This window comes from Bemisia tabaci, chromosome 6 (genome assembly GCF_918797505.1).
Source record: "Bemisia tabaci chromosome 6, PGI_BMITA_v3".
NCBI lineage: Eukaryota > Metazoa > Arthropoda > Insecta > Hemiptera > Aleyrodidae > Bemisia > Bemisia tabaci.
Window position 1 is genome coordinate 53,255,692 of NC_092798.1, and position 20,900 is coordinate 53,276,591.

The window sequence follows — 20,900 nt, forward strand, 5'->3', positions numbered from 1 at the left end:
GCAAAACATTGAGAAATCGCGGGATTCCGTGAGTGGGGCGATTTTAGCCCTGACACTTTTGCTTCCCCTCACCTCTTCGTTTCGGCAATTTGTCCGAATTCCTCGTTGGTTCGTTCCTTTGTGCGTCGGGACGCGGGGCTGGCGCTGCTCCAGAAAAGGACGCTCGACGATGGCGGCGTTTGCGAGTAAGAACACGCTGTAAAATATTTAACGGCCGCTTTATTTTTATTTCCAACGTGTTAACTGTTAATAATCGCCCGACGGATTCGGACGCCCAACGCCCGGACCGGACCGCCCCGGCCCGAGCCAGTGTCCCTTCCGCCAGCCGACTCTGTCCCTGTCAATCGCCGCTGCGTCCACCCTCAAAGGCCCTGCAGGTCATAGAGAAAAAAAGGAGGTGCTTCCATCTTGAGGATTGTCACCCCCTGGCGTGCGTCGGTTCAGTTACCCTAGCAAAATCCCGGATTCGAAGTATATATGAAAAATGGACCATAAAGCCCGATTATTTTGCTTAAATCAACTCATGAGATATTTTTGAACCCCCTCTATAGTACGAATTTTTGCCATAAACTACAGCATTTCCAAGAAAATCGATGATAAAAATCGTCCATACAAAGAAAAGACAAAGAAAAGTACGTCATCAAAGAAAAGATGCTCGAAATGCAAACACCTCCTTCTTTTTCTGTATGCCTCCGGGCTACTTGTTGAAATTGATGAAAAAGGCACACGGAGAAAAAAACTTCGTGCGTGGGACCCGAAGTTTTTTCTCCTAATGGCAAAAAGTAAACGAAGAGATCCCATTGCTGAAAGCGGGTGATTGTAATGGACAAAGGAGGTAAATAATGGACTAAACAGGGTTGCATAGTCATAGAATACGAAGAAACCCGAGAAATCTCAGGGATTTTTAAAAAGTCAGGGAAAACCTGGAAATTTTAGGGATAGTAACGAAAATGTCCGGGAAAAATCGTCAAATCACCTTTATTTGCTTTCTTGAGTGAGTTTAACGTTTCGAACAACAAATTTTGGGTGAAAAATATTTCTAACTATGTCTTTTTAACAATTTGGCATTTGTTCAATTGTCAAGGAATTCATTGAAATGTATCTGGGAAATCAGGGAAATGCCAGTGAGTTTAATTTTTTAAATTCTGTGGCAACCCTGACTAAAGCGCGACAACCCACCAGAGACTTTTTTGTTAGTCGATCTTGTTCTCCCTTAGTCCATAACAACCGTTCGTTTTAACCAATAGGATCCCTCCAGTTTCCATTTTCATTAGATACTCAATTCAAATTGGTCCAAATTCCAACGATGATGCAACAGTCATCTATTCAGAAAATTAACCGACTCCATTCGCATAAATTCGCCTAATTTTAATATTCAACCCGCAATTTTCCGCTTGCATCATCCTCGTTGCACACTTGCACAGGCGCGGAGCAGCGCTGATGATGAAGGCGCCTGCATACGACTATTCGAACTGCAAGGCTGTGTATGTTGCATACGTACAAAATTGAAGGAGCTCAAATTTTCCTACGTTCAGGTTCACTACTACTCTCCGACTCAGCTAGCAAGACAGTTACGTTCCTTCAATTCAGCGTGTATGCAACGAACAACTTCGGAGTTTGAATTTTCACATGCAGGCGTCCTTACAATCAGAGCCACCATTTTCTCTTTGGCTTCCTTCTCTATCACTTACTGATTCCGAGCACTTTTGAAATTGATTTGTTCGTTGAATCGCACTGCCACAATCTATAATTCGAACGTCCATTTTTCACAGAGGGCGACACGTTCTTGAGAAGTGAGAGAGAACCTCGAAGGTCTGGGAATTTTCCTGCCGACCTTTAATTTTTTCTGTCAGCCAAATCAGCGTATTCTCTCATTTCAAGAGGCTTACAAATTTTAGTTGAAGTAATTTCTTTGAAAAATCGTATATCATAGCAAAAAAGAAATTGAAAAATCTGAGAAGTTGGATTTTTTTTCATTCAGCCGAAAGAGTCCATTATTTAATTTTCAAAAGACCTCGCGCCTAAAAATGTTTGCCAGATGTTCTTTTATGAGAAATAAAAAAAATAGATTTAAAAAAAAACCCACAACCATTAAAAAGTCAGGAAAAAGTCCGAAACTTTTAAGTTCCAAATCCCTGGAAAGTCAGAAAAGAACACGCACATTTTGGAGTGTCAAGTAGGATGCATCACATTATCTCAACTTCAGCTTCCTGTCGAACTTCAATCGATACAAATTCATCCATTCAAAACAAAACGATAGTTTTTCTGCGGTTTATCGAAAGAGTGAATTTAAGCGCTTTCGATCTAATGCTCCATCTAATCTAATAGAATTTTCTTTTTTTGACGCGTGAATGAAAATGTCCGTCACGTTAGAGACAATTCTTTGGGTGATATCATAAAATTTGTCTTATAGGATATTTAGATGCTTAATTTCCTAGGACAATGACTGGAGTGTGTGCTGTGAAGCCATTCAAGAACTCCATGGACGTATTTATGTTAAAAGGAACTGTGTGGATAGGGTTTGCGTGGAACTTAGTTCCTTTTAGCATTGATAGGTCCTCTTGTAAATCATCCTCGCCTCAACTGACTCAGGAAAAGTTTCAGCGCTAAGTCTTACGTGAGAAAACTTTCAAAGAATGGGTGTGATAAAATCTCCTCCTTGCTCCTAATCCCTCGGCGAGGGTTGAATTAGCGCCCCTTCACCTAAAAAAGACCGGAATATCTCGCGCCACTAGTAAAAAAGGAAAACTCCGCCACTACTCACAGCTGCCTCCGCGGTACTATTTGGGTCAATTCTTCAATAGAGCCAAACCTCATCCTAACTTACGAGGTTTTAAGTATCGAAATTAATTAATCCAATTAGTCGGCTCCTGAAAATGCTAATCGCATTAAAGTCAGTTGATTTTCTTGAAACGTTTCGACGCGTCTCTGTTGCACGGAAAGTCTGTTTTCTCTCGTTTAATTCTCGTTAATTTTTGCCTGTGAGAATCCGTGAGGACTCTCGCAAGTTGTTAACTTGGTTTTTTCCCTCTTCATATCTATTATCGATAAATCGATTCTGAGGCAGCATCCCGTCGTAAATAACTTAACGAACATTTTTGAAGGGGCCAAATCCAGGGTTGTCTATCTGATGGAATCGAGTAGCTGTCGCCAAAATATACCCGAGGAACACCTTTTGATAAAAGCTAGTATCAGCGTGTTGTAATTGGATTGCATTTTGCAAGAAGGAACCAAAAGCATTGCAATGTTGCTAATATTGTGCAACCTCTTTTGTCCTGGAAGAAAAATCATATCATCTTTAAACAGATTCTATTTTACACCCTAAAAACTGCATATTTAAGAAAAAAAGCAGCATTAAATTTAATATTTTTGCATAATTTTAGTACTTTAATTGCGAAGGATGAATTTGCACATAGTGTTAGCAACAACGAATGCTCTTGGTTCCCTTTTGCAAAATGCAGTCCAATCGATCGTATCTTTGAGTAATATTTTAGACTAAAAATGAGTACATTATGTCGGGAACATTTTATGAAAACAGAAACTACATCAGAACTTACTTAAAATGGTACTGAAAATTTCCGTATTGATTGTTGAACGATGCAAGGGAAGCACGCATTTTGGTTTTGCGAAGTTGCATTTTTCCGCAATATTTTAAGTTTTGAAGGATGATATGCATTTGAAGTAAAAACCACGAACTCAGTCGCATAATCTTGTTTAATTGATTTATTTCAAGTTATTGACTTTAAATTTTTTTATTTTCTTATCATTATCTTATTTTAATTTTTACTGTGCTTAATTTGCTCTGTAATCATTACTTTTTGATACATTAAATTTACACAATTAGTTCTTAAAAATCGGTTTTATTTTAAATCACAGAATGAATCATTTTAAATTTTTAAACAAGGGCACTAGGACGTTTATTCCTTTGATAGTTGTGATTTTCATGTATTTTCTAACTCTTTTACGGACCTAAACCTGGTACGGAACATACAATATTTTAAGTATTCCTCTGACTTATATTCTTTTTTACAAAATTGTATTGTTGTAGTTATTTGCTTTTATGAGAATGTTCCCTTAACGTTTCTAAAAGTTTTGAAAAGCGGGTAAAAAAGGAGGAGAAATGTCTAAAGGCACCGGACCGGAAGCAAGAGATGCTTTTTCGGACGTATTCCTAATAATTTGCTGCGTTTCCATTAGAGTTTAGACAAAATGTGGATAGAGAACACTTCTGAGGAATGAATAGCGTGAGAATTAGGTCCTTTTTAAAGATGCTTTTCTCCGAAGAGAAGAAAATGGGCGAGGAGAATTAAGTCCCTCCTCAAGCGGATTGGGCGCTTCAGCCTTTTAATAGAAAATGAAGTTTGTTGAGGGTTCCCGGTTCCCGTCGCTAAACCAAGAAATGCTCTCTCTCCGACTTTTTTTCCTTTCTTTTCCCCTCTTTGGCTTACTCCCTCGCACTAAATGTTCCCACACTAAGTATATCATCCTTACCTCTATTAATGTCACGTCCAACTCCTCTTCATCGCTATTGGTGACATTTTTCGGGTGAGACTTACGTCGAGATACCTCAAAAATATTGTTTGTTGCTCTCCAATGGTGCAGCCGGGGCCCCGACCCCGAGATCGCTAAATGTGTAATTTCTCTCCAAAATTTATTCATGTATTTTTCAAGGAAACTGGCAAGATTTGAACTTCATACCTATGCATTGGCCTCCACGATAGTAAACAATATATTTTTACCCAATTTCAGCGCAATATATTGCTCGGTTTTCTCGTCAACATCTAAAACACAGCGAAAGAAATTAACAGGGTTTCCGGCAGTCTGGAAAACCATTGGGCTGATTATTTTACTTTATCGGCAAAACAATAGATAAAGGAGACAAAGAGAAAATGGAGGGATCCTATTGGTGGAGGCAGGTGGTTGCAATGGATAAAGTAGGTAAGTATTAGACCAACTAAGGACAACTTACCAGAGACCGCGTAGATTATCCATAATTTTTTACCTTAGTCTATAAGAACCACCCGTTTCAACCAATAGTATCGCTCCATAGTCCCTTTTGTCCTCTTTGTCTATCCTTTGTCAATCAAGTTCAATAATCAGCCCACTGGAACCTGGAAAAGTATAATATATAAGTAATATATAAGTATAATGTATAAAGAGTATAAAGTAATATTGCATTGAGTCAAGCAATTTTACCAGGAGCGTATAGGTTCTGCAGTTTCAGCCGTTGCCATTGGAAAGAGCGCAGACAACCTCCTGGTGTCTTTTTACCGGATTTGAATCTGCAGAAGTGGAAATTTCATTTAAAGTTTAGTAAAAAACAGCGTAAGTAAAAGAAAAAATCCAAGTGGAAGTGCAGTATAGAGGTCAGGGAAAAATCGGAGAATTTGGAAAATTTTTGAGTCCACAGAAAGCTAAAACTGTCAGGGAAATGGGACTTTAAGAAATCATTTGGAACCTAAATTAGACAACGTGGCAACGTATTCCGGGTGATTTTTTGTCGGGGCGGCAACATGGTAAAAGTGCACGGTGCACGACAGACCGGGCGATAAGCCGCTGTCGCAACAAAAGGGATAATTCACAGGAGCATGACTGATTTAATTTTTCCCGTCTAGTACGTAGGGTCGTTGTCGTAAACAAATTGTACCCTCGGTGGAAGTATATGGGTTAATAACGGAGTCAAAGTGACGTATAACTTAGGCCGCAATCCATTAACAACGTTCCGCCACCGCCGTGAATAAGTTTCATTTGTGCCAACTCCCGTATTACATCTTGAGCGCCGTTCATTCCCTCACGCCATTAAAGAAATGAATGTAAAAAATTAATGAGACGGATGGGAAGGGAGGGAGAGAGGGGGTGGAATGTGCAGTTAGTGCGTGGGTTCCGTTCACAAGTGTTTCCTTGATCGGATCTCATTTTCCTCAAACGCTAAGTTTTCAACGGTGCTTAATCGAGTTTCATGGAGAAAATGCGATTTTTTATTCCTTTTTTGGTTACGCAATGTTCTCAAGCAATTTTTTTCGTTAGAACAGAAATCATTGTTCTTGGCGAACTACGTCTCACTTATTCGAATGATGTAAAAGTGAAACCCGCTTTCATAAAAGGAAAAAAATATCCCCGTCATGTAATAATTACTCCATCATGAATGCCAATACTTTCGTCACACTGCGAGCTTATCCATTTGTCAGGAAAACGTACTAACCACTAATTGTGAATATCGGCCTTTGAAGGACATGTAACATTCCACGAGAGAAGGGACAAAAACAATTGAGTCATTAGTACCAGATAAACTGCATCTTGCAATGTTAAGAACTACAATTCCCGACTCATTTCAAAAGCAACGTATGTGCCATTAGTTTCCTCATGCAGAAAGGTGTTACTATGTATGAGGAAGAAATTTTGTTCCTTACTGCAAAATTTAGTCTACATGATAGAAAAGCTTCCTACAAAAATTTTGAGGTGTGGAAGGCCCAACAATTCCCTTGCAAGCCGGAATTATGACGTTTTGAAGTTTGCAGTTCATGAAATGAAGTTTAGAACGGAGCTACTTAAAATTAGCTATAGTGTAAGTGGAGGAGAAATTAAAATTGTCAATCACCAGTGCAACTTTTACGCTACGTATCGTCACAAATGGACAACACTTTGCATCAGGGAACTAAAAATTTTGGCTCATTTTACACACAGCGTATATATATTCCTAGTTTCCCTTTGCAGATAGGTGCATTTATGGGTGATAGAGTATCTTCTTATGTTTTGGTTTTGTTTCTTTTTTTTTTTTACATTAGAATGCATGTAAAACAACCAATGCTTTCGATGGTATTCCACGCCGCGGAAAATCGATTAGTTGTAATGGATTTAAATGAACGCCACTCACGTGATGCGAATAGAAGGAATCCAAGGACCTGGACAAAGCCTTCTTGGCTCGGACGAGGATGAGAAGGGTCATCGAAAGATACACGCTGGCTTTTGAGGCGTCCGCATTTTCTGCGCAAATGCTCCCTCGCAGCTTTGGAGGATTGCGGGGGCTTTGTGTATTGATGCATATTCCATGTCGCTTGATCTCAAAAGTATAGACGCGCCATCCATTTTTCCCCTCCATCTTTCCGAACAAGGCGCCGGATATTGGAATCATGACAGGTATCCCTCTCAACGTGGATCGGACCGTATCGTATTGCCGAGTCTTTCATTTTCCCAACGACTCATCACTTTTTTATTCATTCATTAATATTACAATCAAAACAGAATCAGTTTTCCGGCTAGGCTCGTAAATACATACAAAGTCGCTCCTACACGTGCTCTGGCGTTCTGCGAAACCCAATCGCCACATGTGCACCTCATGTGCTGCCCCTGCGCAGGGAATCAAAAAATTCAAATGGCAAATGTGTTTTTTTCTTCAGAAATAGTCAGAAATAGTTGTCATACAGAAGAATAGAAATAGAAAGTTAGAAATAGTTGTTCTTTTTGCGGAATGCAGTCCTAACAGACCTGAGTAGGTCCGCCTAGAGGTAACCCCAACGTCTGCACCAAGATTGCAGGATCACCTCAAGAAATAAGAACTCACCAACCACACAACAGAGTAAAAAAATCAAAGCAGTCCAAAGGGAAAATGGTTAAAATTTATCAGCCCTGCTATGTCCACCTATGTAGATAGATTTATCTAAATGTTCAATATGTTTATGGGTATAGATAGACAAGGTGACGATAGTATGTCGTGTTTTTGAAGGCACGAAAGACTTATCGTGGCTCCTTTGACGTAAGGGCGTATCTCAATATGCGCACAAGCTCTGTTTTCCATGTATGACTGTGCCTTCCAGGGCTTATGCGGAAATAGGATACGTCCTATCAGTGGCGAGGCGTGAATGATTGATTGTCGAAACATAGTGGTGAAGAATCGATTATTAAGGTGTTGGCTGCCAACATCCTGTTATCGATCCTTTTCAATGGGTTTAAATGACAGATGAATCGATACATCGCAGAGCACGTCACGCCACTGGCCCTTACGTCAGAGGAGCCACGATTTGTCCGTAGTTCTCACGTTGCAAAAAGAAAAGAAGACATTTTGAGCTGGTGCAAGAGTTTGCAAGAGCTCATCATCATTGAGATAATAGTGCCTGGAATCCAAGGGAAATTCTTCCTCCTTTCTGGAGAGGAGCTTTTGTGGGAAACCACGTAAGTGCACTGCGTCGACGACGCTACTAACTCTGGGAAGGATCAACTGGAAGAGGAATAGCACCCCCTCCCTTCGGCGTGTTGGTGCCCGGACGTGGGAGCCGTGGCTCTTAGATGCACCCCTGAAATTACGCCTTGGCCGGAGCCGGAGCGGAGATCCGAGGCTGGCTCTCACCTGTTTCTCTTCCATTTCTCACTCCTCAATTCAATTTCCTTCTTTCTATCTCATTGAGCCGCGCCGCGCGTTGGGCGCATTCGATCATATGACGATGCTCCAGCTCGCCCGTCCCTTAACCGGGCTTAAGTTCCCGACCCGTCACCCTTCGCACCCTCTCACGTCACACCCGCTTTCCGTCGCCAACTTCCCACTTCCCGCCCTCAAATAGAGGAGAGATTCCAGGCTGGCATCCTAACACAGAAATGAAAGATTCGAACTTCAGTGAAATATTTCATGAAATTTCACGAGACTGAGATTTATTATTTTTCAGGGGCCAGAGTATGTATCCAGCACTCAAACATACAAAAATAGAAGAAACTCACAATTTTTACATTTTGCGAGACATGAAAAGGAACTGGTGTTTTTCAATATCTTTCAAACTTTTGAAATTTCATGAAATGTTTCAAGTGAAATTTACAGATTTTTTTCCATGAAGTTTTGCCACCCTGGGAAAATCTTCGTCAGACTCGCTAAATTCTTCTTACCGCATCTAATGGACCACTACGTCAGGTCGGAACTAAATCAAAGCGGCGCATCAATACAAAACTAAAGTGCATACAGTACATGCGGCCAAAGTACAAGACCACGTATCTCTAATTACGACGTCGCAGACTTTCTTTCATACTTTATGTTTTCCTCGGAAAATTCGTCAACGTAATTTCTTGAAACCTCGGTTCATTTTTCCTCTGCGTTACCAGAATACCCTATATAAGGTTCAAGCAATAAGTTGGTTTGTTTCTCGGCAAAAAAATGAAATAGGAGCAGAAATTTCGCAATATCGAAATGGAGTTACGTGGTATCGCACTTTGACCATCGACATACGACTATACCTGCTCGTAGGTCGTGCATGTTGTATGTTGACTGAGCATTTCTTGTTCTCGCAAAGGCAGTCGAGGCCTTGATTCCTGGCTTAATCACGAGCACCTTTCTGAACAGGGAATTAAATGGACGTATTTCTGCCAAACGGAACTATGTACATTACGACGTGAGCCCTATTATGCGTGTATTCTGATGGGTCTCTCAGGCTCATATCTCAATGCACATAGTTCCGTTGGGCAGAAACACGTCCAAATGATGCTCATAGTACATTGTTGTCTCTAAAATGAGTCAGAAATTCAGTATCTTTGAAGTATTATGCAGAAAACTATTTACACAACGGAACTAACCCTTGAACACACCCCCCCCCCCCCCCCCCCCGGCATCTACTCCTCGACGAGAGTAACAAGTATATTCAACCCAGATGAAATGGAAATTGGATCATAAAAAGTACCTCATTGGCATTGTACTTTTTCCGGTTAACCAGTATGAATTTTCAACATTCATGTCTCGTTTGGGAGTTATGGCTCGTCTGCTATGTTTCTTTCTTTTTTTTTTTTTTGAAGTTTTGATGAAAGAATATGTTACGCAGTGCTGTAGAGGCCCTTGATAACTTTCGGCTATCGGTGAGAACTAAAATCAACGTAAGAGTCAAATAGCTCAATGGAAACGAATTTATCGTTGCGAAAAGAACTCAAGTTTAGCTCACAATAATCGTTCCGCTCCTCATCAGTTGTAAATTTTATCATTAATGCCAATTTCTTAAGGTACAATGAATTAGTATTGGAGCGCAGATCAAAAACATTATTCATACACCGAGAAAAAAGATTAGTAGAGTTTATCACTCCGTCAACTCAGTGTCAGTTCTACTAGTAGAAAGGTACACGTTACTATAAACTGGTACAGGTAACCATTCCTCTAGCAGAATCGACTTTGAATTCACGCTGTGTAAAATATAGCGTGAAGGAATGGTAAATTCTACCAATCTTTTTTCTCGGCGTAGTACCTTTACGGACCGAGGAGCTGAGCTATGAGATGAGTATATGGTCAACCCAAGATAAAAGGACGCATCAATCTAATAAGGATAGAACTATCCAAGGATGAATGGCTATACACGCAGAGATATTTAGAATTATTACTTAGAATCCTCTTGCGTCGAAGAGTTTTGAAAGATGACTAGAAGAGACTTTACAACGCCGTAGTGAAAACTATTTAAATATATGGATGTGAGGTTTGTCAGCTGAAGGAACGGACCTAAGCTAGGATGAGAGCAACGGAGATGGGTTTTCGGAAGCGGTCAGTAGGAATTTATAGATAGAGCGCGTCCAGATCATGGAAGCGGAAAATAACATCAGATTCGATGTCATCACCGAAGTCTCCGGTCGTGTCAACCGGATGACAGAAGAAAGGCGGTCAAAAAAGATGCATGATTGGGTCACACTCAAGATGAGGAGAAGGATACGTATAGTGGTGACAGAAGGTTTTCTAAGAAATTAGGGAGAGCCAACCGCCTGAAAATCTCATAGAACAGGAGGAGATTGTGACGGTAAGGTGTCGCAGAGCGCGATGAAATCGGTTTTTATGTATTCATAATAAATTGATCTCACGGGAAAGTGGGATTTTCTCAGCTGAAAGATCATTCAAAATTTGCCTAAGATATTATTCCGACCTCGGAAAAATATTGTATCCTTTCCAGTCTTAAGTTACTATTTACAAAAAATGTCAATTCCAAGCTTTTTTTCAGAGGGAAATAGTACCTCCTCCTTTCCTTACCCCAAATATATAATTTAACTTAACCGATATTGCGCTCATAAGACTATAAAAGACTATAAAATTAATCGAGTTTTTGATGAGAAATATTAAGAGTTATCAAAGTAGGTACCTAGTTTAGTTTTTTCCGTTCTCTGAAAACTTGGCTCTCTGCTATCCAAAGACATTGAATAGAGTGCTATCATACGCCCTCTCTTTTTTCAACCAAAGGAGTGCGAAATCAGTCAAGCACGGCACAAAGGCTGCGAATAAACGTAAGATTTGCACGACTGCTGTGATAAGTTGAAGAAACAAGGAGGTACCTAGTCGGGAGATCATGGAACGATACGCTCTTTGACGGTTAGGGAGTCGGTGGATCAAAGGAGTTTAACTTGTTTCAGTCGAAAGTTAAGTTCAATATAGGCGTTAATCAACCCCCTCCACGCTTCCTCGCCGTGAACGGATCGGTGGATGGAGGCTAAAGCCGATTAATTAGTTTAATCTAACTTTGAATTTATATTTCTTGAAAATTATGTCTCTGAAACTTGGGGTAACTCGCTCCGATAGGAAAGGGGAGCCAGTCTTTTTCCTCGCGTTAAAATACACCGGAGAGAAACTTAATCGAGAATTTGTGCCATATAGCAATTTGCTCCTTGATATGAAAGGGATTGTACCCAAGACGCGTGAATCTTCATCATCATGTTTGTTTTTGAGCGCGTATTCAAATTTCTCTATCGGAAAATGAGGATTTTATGCATTCTATTCATGCAGTAATTGATTTTTAAATATAAGTATTTCTTTCGTGTTGTGATTCAGCGGCTGTGTCAATTGATATTTCCGATGACTCCAATTAGTATATAAATCATTATAACATATAACATGCAGTCGTCTAAATTCAACGTGTTTTATTGGCCTATTTTTAATTGAGTCAGGAAATTGTGCTGAACCCTGAAAAGGCAGGGAATAACCAGAGAATTTTGCCGTGGTACCTTGAAATTTTGACTTTCGGCCAAAATATTGCAGTCTTCCTAATTTAAGAGACTTCGAGCTCAAAATTTTTTTTTTTTTTTTTGTGAATTTTTTTTTTTTTTTTTTTTCAAAAATCATGCCAAAATAAAGAAGAAAAAGAATAATCATCGAATATTCAAGGGAGGTTGAAAGCCAGCTAAACTTGTCACCGTGTATTATCGTTCATAGTGATTTCGCAACAAAGTAGCGTTCATTTTGAGACTGACGTCACAATGAGTAGGTCTACTAACGTCATGACCACAAGCGCCTACTGTGACGTCTCGGCTCTCGTCAAGATTATTTATTAGGGGTGACCCCTTTTTCGGAAACTTCATACGGAGTTGATAAGTAGCCCTAAAATAGTGTTTTATATTGACGTCACGACTAGAAGAATAGTCACTGGACTCAAGATTACAAGCGTGCTCGTGACGTCTCAAGTGAGAGGTTAGCCGCGGCGACCCTTTCCTCGAGAACTCCCCATGGAGTTGATAAGTTCCCCAGGGACAAAGAGAGGGGAACCCCCCCCCCCCCAATCGATATTTTTGCAATGGCAGCTCTTATTTTCGAGACTTCGACATTCAACTACTGACCAAGGTGGATGCTTAACAACGTGTTGAGTATTTCGTTTTGCAAACTTACCGAAATTTGGCAAACTTGTTTAGCTCATTGCATCACCCGGAGCTCATCGTCTACCTGGTAGGTAAGATCAGGCCCGCCCACACGGGGTGGGGGGGATACTGGCGTCCCTGGTACCGGGGCCCGGGCCCCGAGGGGGCCCGTGTTTACCTTGTGAACCAACCACTACGAATTCAGCAACGCAAGGAAACCCTTGTTTCGTAATATAAAGGTGAAAAAATTTACCGTAACAAAATTTTCGCAATCGGTGAATTGGATTTTCAGAAACCACGCTGAAAAAGGCACGTCAGAATTCTTCTTAAAATTTTCAAAGATGTAATACTTCTTGCAATGGAAAACTTCTATCTATTTTTCAAGATTTTCAGAATAGAGGGATATTTTTAGTAAGGCTGAGTGGCGGTTTCATTGTTCGCTTCCGTCGTCAGGATGCACAGTGTCCTCCTAGTCTTGGCATCCTCCGACTTCAATGGCTACATTGGCTTAACCTCCGTGGCCATAGACAATAAAACGAATGGGGAGAGTCCCCACGGGGCAGGGGGGCCGTCCCGTCTTGGAACTAGAAAATAGTATTCATATGCCCCCCCCTTCCAAAAACAAAAACAAAAGAAAAAATAAGGACGAAAAACGATTTTCAGATTGTTTTGAATTGCAAACAATTTTCGGCAAGTAATTTTTTGTGCTGCTGAAAGTAGGGAAAAAAACATTAATTATTTTCCGCAGATATTGATCGGAAAATTTATTTATGGAAGCTTCAAAATGCGTTATCAATGAGTTCGTATAAATTCAAAAATTTTTCGGGGGAGGCCCCTCGGGTCCCCCCCCCGCGCCCCCCCCCCCCCGTTGGCTTGGGGCCCGCAGACCTTAAAACTGGCTACCAAGGCCCGAGATGGGATGTGCGGGCCTGGGTAAGATGATCGTTTCCCTTTTCCCCATGACTGTGTTGGAGGAAAGTGTTGAATCTCCGAAAGTATAAGTTTGTACCTGTAGCTAAGAGGCTAGTGGCTCTAACTCTCTTTGGCTCTGCATAAAAAAGTGCATTTGAGGGGCTTGGGAGGACAAGGCGCGTAAGTGCAGCTTTGCTATTTCGAGAAATACGTGTTTGGAGTTTCGAATCATCACTGGATTCCTTATGGCGGAAAGAAAGTTTCGAAAACAAACCAAACTGACTCTTATTGATTGCTTAAAAATTGTAAAATTTGAGGAGCGAAATTTTTTCACAAGAATTAGCAAATTAGACTAGTTTTACTCGAAATCATGAATGCCTCAATTTTTTCCAAAGCTGGACTCATGCGCTTTGTCCTCCAAGCCCTCAATTCTTCGTTCGCCACCACCTTCCTTATTTTCTTTGTATGACAACTAATTGGATTACATTTTGCAATAAGGAACCACTATTTCTGGCCCATTGTAGAAACAACATACATGCCATTGGTTTCCCTATGCAGATATGTGCTTTTATGGGAGAGCCAAAGATAGTGGTTCCTTATTGCAAAATGTAATCCAATTGTACACTGGAAAAAAATTTCCGGCCGTGGGAGCCGTACTGATGGGCTATATAGACATGCCGTCCGCGTTCCGGGCTCAGAGAGGAAGCTCCGGGCGTAGCACCGAAGCAATCGAAGCCACGGCGCTAGCACCCGGAACTTCCAGCCTCCGAGCCCGGAACGGACGGTATTGCTATATAGTCCGTAACTTTTTTTTTTCAATATAAGAGCATTTAGGAAAGGCGTCCCTTTCTTGAAAACTCGTTCTGGCTCAGAGAGAAAGATCCGGAACTTCCAGCCTCCGAGCCCGGAACGGACGGTATGTTTAGCCCGTAACTTTTTTTCTTTGAATGTAAGAACATTTAGGAAAGGCGTCCCTTTCTTGGGAAACTCGTTCCGGGCTCAGAGAGAAAGTTCCGGGCATAGCACCCGGAGCAATCAAAGATACGACTCCAGCGCCGGAACTTGCCGCATCTGAGCCCGGAACGGACGGTATTGCTATATAGCCGGTAACTTTTTCTTTTCAATATAAGAGCATTTAGGAAAGGCGTCCCTTCCTGGGAAAGCTCGTGGCGGAATTAAAAAGTGGAAGAGGCGGTAGCTCTGGCGGCTCAGCTGGAACCTGCATTCGGCGGGTACCGGGGAACCAGGTGCGTCGCGAGGAGGGGGGGGGGGGTCGGCATGCAGGTTGGCTATTTGCATGGCGATGGGAGGGAAGCGGGAGCCGGTTCTGGGTTGGCGCGGCGGCGGCGGCGGCTCGACGCGGTGCGTTATTGATCGGGCGTGGGGCGCGCGGCGGCGGCGGCTCGGGGTGCTCGACGGGCGACGGCGCGGCCGCGGCAGTGGAGGCTCGGGCGCGCGCCTCGAAGCAAGTCTCTTCCTCTCTCGGTCCTCCGCCCGTCGGCTCGCGTGGCGCCGCCGCCTCGCCTAACCTCGTCTCGTCGCGCTCACCCAGGCCCAGCCTGTCCCACCTCCGGTTCCCCCGCCTTTTCCGCTCCCCCCAAAGTTCACCCCTATCCTAAAATTCCACCTCGGAACCATTATCCCCCCCACAATTTTTCCTGTCTTTTTCTCGCAGACTTCAGATCTGACCCGCCTCCAGGACGGACTCGACATTTTCCAGTCCTCGATGTGAGGAAGTTGCCTCGGGGATTTTTTTTCAGTTGACCTAACTTTTGTTCTCGGGAATCGGGGAACCGGATTTATCTTGTGTACCCGTGGAAAAGTTCACTTTTTTTCGTTGTGAAGTGGTTCGAGGGAGATATCTCCGGTGCGACTGCATCTGTTCGAAAATTGTTTTTGGTGGTGACAAATTTGGACAACTTTCTCCGCTCTGTCTTCCTCGCGTTAAGCTCATTGCGATTAGTGCGTAACGTTCCCTTTTTCGGACGGATTCGCGAGGCGGTGTCTCTGTCTCGCTGCATCGATACTCTCGCGAATTTCCGGCCGGTGAAATTTGACACGATTCTGACGGGTTTTTTGGTGTACAAATGAGTGATTCCCCGCGATTTGCTCCTAGGAACACCCACAACTAGTCCGAAATCTGTGTCTTTCCACTTTCTCCCTGGAAATCGCTCCTCGATCAGAACGAAAGCCGAAAGTGATCGACTTCCATCCACCTCTACCGCCAGTGCTTTCAGCGTACAGTGTGTCAGATCTATCCGAGCAAGTTGAAATGTTCTGAGCTGTGACAATTTTTTACGCGGATTGTAAATGTAAAAATTGGCGGTGTCAACTAAAATTGTTCTCTCTTAACGGAAGCGTGAAGAGCGTAGAATCGAGGCGTATTTATTTTTACTGAACCTCGGACGAGAAGTAAACATTGAGGCGGTAGAATGAGCGAGGACGGATAAGATTCTGGGGGTTTTGAGAAATTCGGGGGTGTGGATGGTGGATTGAGCTGTGCTCGTTGTGCCGTGCGGCGTCGTATGGAGCGGGAGCGTGTGTGCGTGTAAGCTCTGTGAGTGCGCGGAGTGGTGTGCGTGCGTGGTTGCGTGCGGAGGTGGTAGCGTGGTAGCGGGAGCGAGGCAGCGGGACGATGCAGGAGCAGTGCAGCGGGCTCTGCTCGGCGCTGTCGCAGCTCTTCCGGCGGCTCATGTGCCTGGCCACCTCCCGTCGGGGCAGCACCGAGTCCGAGTACCAGCAGCTCGATCACGTGAGTTCCCGCACACATAACCTCAATTTCCATACCCAGCCACAGTCTTCGAAACTCGTCACCGAGTTTCAGGAGCCATGTGGCCCATCAGCCTCGATTTTTAGGGGCCATTCATGATTTTTTAGCGGCCAAATTGACTTTTTGCCCATATATCCCGGCGCATTTACTGGAGATTTAGATGCAAGATGTTTTAGTTCAAGAATCTGCCGGCTGTAATCTGTAACTCTCAAAAAATCTTCAAAAAGAAAAACTAAGATTTTTTTTGGGGGGGGGGGGGAGGGGGCAATTTTTAGGGGCCACGTTGGCGCAGAGCCTCCATTTTTTAGGTGCCATTACCGATTTCTTAAGCGTCCAGCCCACTTACAAACTGGGGCTCTCAAACTGGCACCAATTCTTCTATTTCTCAGCCATTTCTGCAGGGAATTCCTTGAAAATTTCAGAAAAGATCTGATCTGTGATGTATCTCGAACATATCGGTTACCTTCAAATATCGTCGGGCCGACGATCTGTGAAAGGCAACAGTCAACAGCTCCATCGATGAGCCTCTTTGAAGCCCCTAGTTTTTAGGTGGGCTGGACGCTTTAGGCGCATTTGGTGCTTTGGCGCCTGTGAGTTTCGAACACTGCCCAGGCATCCAGCCTATAAGATAGTACACAGGGTGGAGTATCTGTGAGAAAGTATGGGCATGTCGGTGATTTTCGAGGTTAGATCATAAAGCGTTTAGGGCCCAAAAAAGCGAGCAACCTATTCACTACAATTATCCAGGATGGTTTATTATCATAATTGCCACGACCCGTTGTGTGGACGGCACGTATTTGACTCAGTTTTTGCATAAATTTACCCATTTTTTAAAGAGGACGCTCATTTATGAACATTTTTGGCCAGTTTGAGGTCCAAACCCAAAAGAATCCCAAAGTTGGCAGCGGTAGTTGTCTAGAGTTTTTGTGTTAGAAGGTTGGCTGCCTTTTTTTGCCCTAAAAGCACCTAGTTTTGACGTGCTCATACTCTTTTTCGCACAGATGCTCTATCCTCATACCCAGGCACCCAGTTAGAGACAATATTTAGGGTGTCTCAATGTCAAACACGAATTACCTCAAAATCGAATCTTGAGATCAAAATAAAAATCTTTTGTTCTTTAGTGTTTCCCCCAAAATCCCCGCCCCCTTCAAGAATCCAATCTTTCCCAAAGCCCCCGCTCAACGTGAATTAGCGCGAAGTTTTCATTTTACAAATTTATTCAGTTAATTTCGTCTGACTGACTATTGAAATTAATGGTTGAAGCAACAGACGGAGAAAAGGACAAGAAAAATGGAGCAATCGTATCGGTTGAAACGAGTGGTTAGTATACAGGATGACCCAAAAGTACCGGATCTATAGGCCCAGGCGCTATCCCAGTAATTTTCGAAAAAATTGTGATAGACTTGAAATTTTGTGAGTGCTCTTAGGTCTAAGGAAGCGACTCTTAGGATCCCCCATTTTAGATGGACCCCTTCGAAAAAGAGCAAGATCCCTGAGGTTCAATAATATAGAAATCATTCAAAGAATGCAAAACCGTGTACGGAGAGAAAGTGTAGGTGCACGATGGTATGAGAGAAACAAAGACATATATAGAGATCTAGGCATGGAGACGGTGGCCCAACATATTAATAAATTAGCCATCAATTACGAAAAACGTCTCCATAGCCATCCAAATACTGAGGCACTCCCGCTGTTAGATAACACCACAGAAACAAGACGCCTCAAGAGTCAAGAGGGTGAAGCCCTGGGAGCTGGCGAACCCCCAGGTCTGAACCAATAGGTATAAGACAAAACAAAACAACATATTATAAATTATTTAAACTACTCTGTTATTTGCAATATCCACTTTATTTTTAAATTTAGTTACAATGTGTAAAATTCTAATGTGTAGAAGTTAGCAATAAATGCTTAGTAATAAATAATAATAATAAAAAAAAAAACCCTGAGGTTTACAGGGGTGATTGCGAGACTGTAGGATCACCTTGTAGATTAAGCAGGAAAATGAGGGACTGACTGTAGGGTCTCTCGTGAGATGCCGTCTCACCTCCTTTGTCCATTAATTGGAACAATCTAGTTCTACCTATATGATTCCTCAATTTCCCCTGTTGTCTTCTTTGTCTATTGCCTTATCTATCGATTTCAATAATCAGTCCGCAGTGGAAGAACCCCATTGAAAACGTTGACTCCCGTATACTAACATCAATGGACCACTAGACAAGGTACGAATTTAAGCATTCTGATGCATGTTTCTTAACCAGAATTTCACGTAGAACACGATTTGCGCAACGAAAACTAATGAAACAAACTCCAAACGAAAATATTAACGTTTTTATGTTACATTGGTTACGAGGGATTTGAACTGCCCGCTCACAAGAAACTCAAAGCTCTACGTGAGTCAAATCGCGCACTACAACGGTTTCAACAAGCTTCTCAATCGAGTAATGTTCATTTCCCATCATGTGTTGTTCAAACTATAAGCAATTTGCTACAGCTGAACCAAAGCGTCAAGATTGAGGTTGTCAGATTTTTATATCGCAGAGACTGTCATGATAACGTTTAGCGCGCGATGTGAATCACGTAGAGCATTGAGTTTTCATGAGTGGGTGGTTTGAATTCACGCATCAATAATCATTAAATATCTTAGTTAGGAGTTGATGTCGGTAATTTTCGTTATGCGCGTCGTATTTTACGTGAAATTTTGGTTAAGAATCATGTATCAGAATGCTGAAATTCGTACCTTGTCTAGTGGTCCATTGAAAGCCATTCATAATGTGAGGCGTCTACGAATCGCTCACCTTCTTGCCGCGGCTATGGCTATCATCGGACGTGTGTCATGATGAATTGATAAGTCGGAGGATCGAAACCTTTATAAACGCTAGAGTGGCGCAAAAATTGGAAGGGAAATCGAGGCAGGCGAACAGGAAGGAGGTGTCGCTGAAAGGAAGTGAGTCGTTAAAGCGATGATACCTGTTGTTTCCGTACCAACACACTAGTGCTGGCCAACGTCTCTACACCTTCCCTGCAATCGATACGTATTGCACTCGGTGAAATTAGTTCCTTTCCATCGCCCATACCAACAGTGGCGTGGCGTGCTTTGCGATTTATCGATTCATCTGTCATTTAAACGTATGGAGAAGGATCGATAAGCAGGGTGTTTGCAAGAAAACCTTAAGGATCGATTCTTCACCATAGCTTCAAATGGGGAAATATCGATGATGGAATCATTCATGCTTCGCCACTGCTTACCAACCCATACGCGCGATAAAGTTTACACAGGTTTCAAAAGGGAATAAGGATATCGAGGAAATGTTGATTTAGTGATCGGCGGGAATAATTTAGCCGTGGTCGCGTCGCTTCCACCCGTCTCTCCCTCCTGTACGTCTGCGACTTCTGCACCCTTGTTTTCTTTACAGTCTCTTCCGAGCCCGATTGTCCAAATGGCGTTCTTGCGTGCTGCAGGGATTTGCCATTCGTTTATCTTCTTCACGTGTGAAATTCTGCGACCAAGCGGATGGTGCTTTTGGTTGTCTCTAAAAACAACACTCAAGCTGAGGAAAAGCCGGCAGGTTAAGGCTGCAACGGAGGAAATCCTCTACCCTTCATGAAAATAGGGTGTCTAGCGACCGAAAAACCAGGAAAAGGGGGAGTAAGTGGTCGCTCGTAAGCAACGTAACGCTAAAATTCGGATTTTTGGACCCTTGTTTTCTTTACAGTCTAATAGAGCCCTATTCTTAAAAATATGAAAACCAAATGCGCAACGTTTGCCTCCAGCGCCATTCCCCATAGTGTCATGTATTTTATGAACGCAAACTTCGCAGTTTTCCTTTTTGCAAAATTTTTTTAAGGTGTTTCCCTTCGGTGACTTGGAACTATGAACTATACATTTACGGATGTAAGCTAAAATAGTTTTTACTTACTTTTTTCTTTGAAAAGAGCGTGGTGGGAAAAAAAAATTTGCGGCCAAAACAGAAAATGGGTAGGGTAATTGGCGATACCTAACTTTCTTGCATTCTGTTCCTGCCGGTTTACGGTTGAGACGCAAACTGGAGTATGTTAAAAAGTTTAGACATAGGGGGAAATACGATCTAAAAATGTGGCCCGAATGCTGTAAGTAACAGGAAAGTAGAGTAGTACTGAGTCCGTACTATCCTGCTGCGTGGAAATCATCCAATGCTAATTTTTGGGTTTTATTTTCCTGCAGAATTGCGCAGATCCAGCACAACTCCGGTGTTAGTAATTAACTATTTTTGATATCTTGGGTTAAACTTTTTGGTTAGATAAATAATTTTAATCTCACTTTTGTCACGTTATTCCTATTTCCTATTTTTTGGTTAGATAAATAATTTTAATCTCACTCTGGTCAGTTTATTCCTATTTGCAGATATTTCCATTTTTCATATTACCATTCTGTTTATTAAAAAGGTTAAGTAACGCCAATTGATCCATACGTTTTGTAGCTCCGACGTAAACGGTCCACTCCGCGGGTGCTCAAATTGTGTCCAAAAATCAAAACGCCTTCAAGTTTTCGTATATGCACCGAGCACATCCTTTGAACACGATTAGTTGTATCCCAGCTCCTCTCGTCCCTGCACCTTGCCTCTTTACGGAACAACATTTTTCCTGCGCCTCGCGGGCAGGAAAAAGCAAAACG

The 20,900-nt window shown here is 42.4% G+C and overlaps 1 protein-coding gene across 4 annotated transcripts in view; it reads left to right on the plus strand.

Annotated features, from left to right (window-relative positions):
• The window catches only part of LOC109042004 (uncharacterized), a 349,059-nt gene that overhangs the window by 76,900 nt on the left and 251,259 nt on the right, over positions 1-20,900 (plus strand). The window contains exon 1 of one of the 4 annotated variants that reach the window (XM_019058537.2): positions 14,896-16,231. The exons of the other annotated variants lie outside the window; for them this stretch is intronic. Coding sequence (XP_018914082.2) covers positions 16,115-16,231 — 117 coding nt within the window. The 5' untranslated portion in view covers positions 14,896-16,114. Of the gene's footprint in view, positions 1-14,895; positions 16,232-20,900 lie in introns of those variants that run through there. 4 annotated transcript variants of the gene reach the window in all.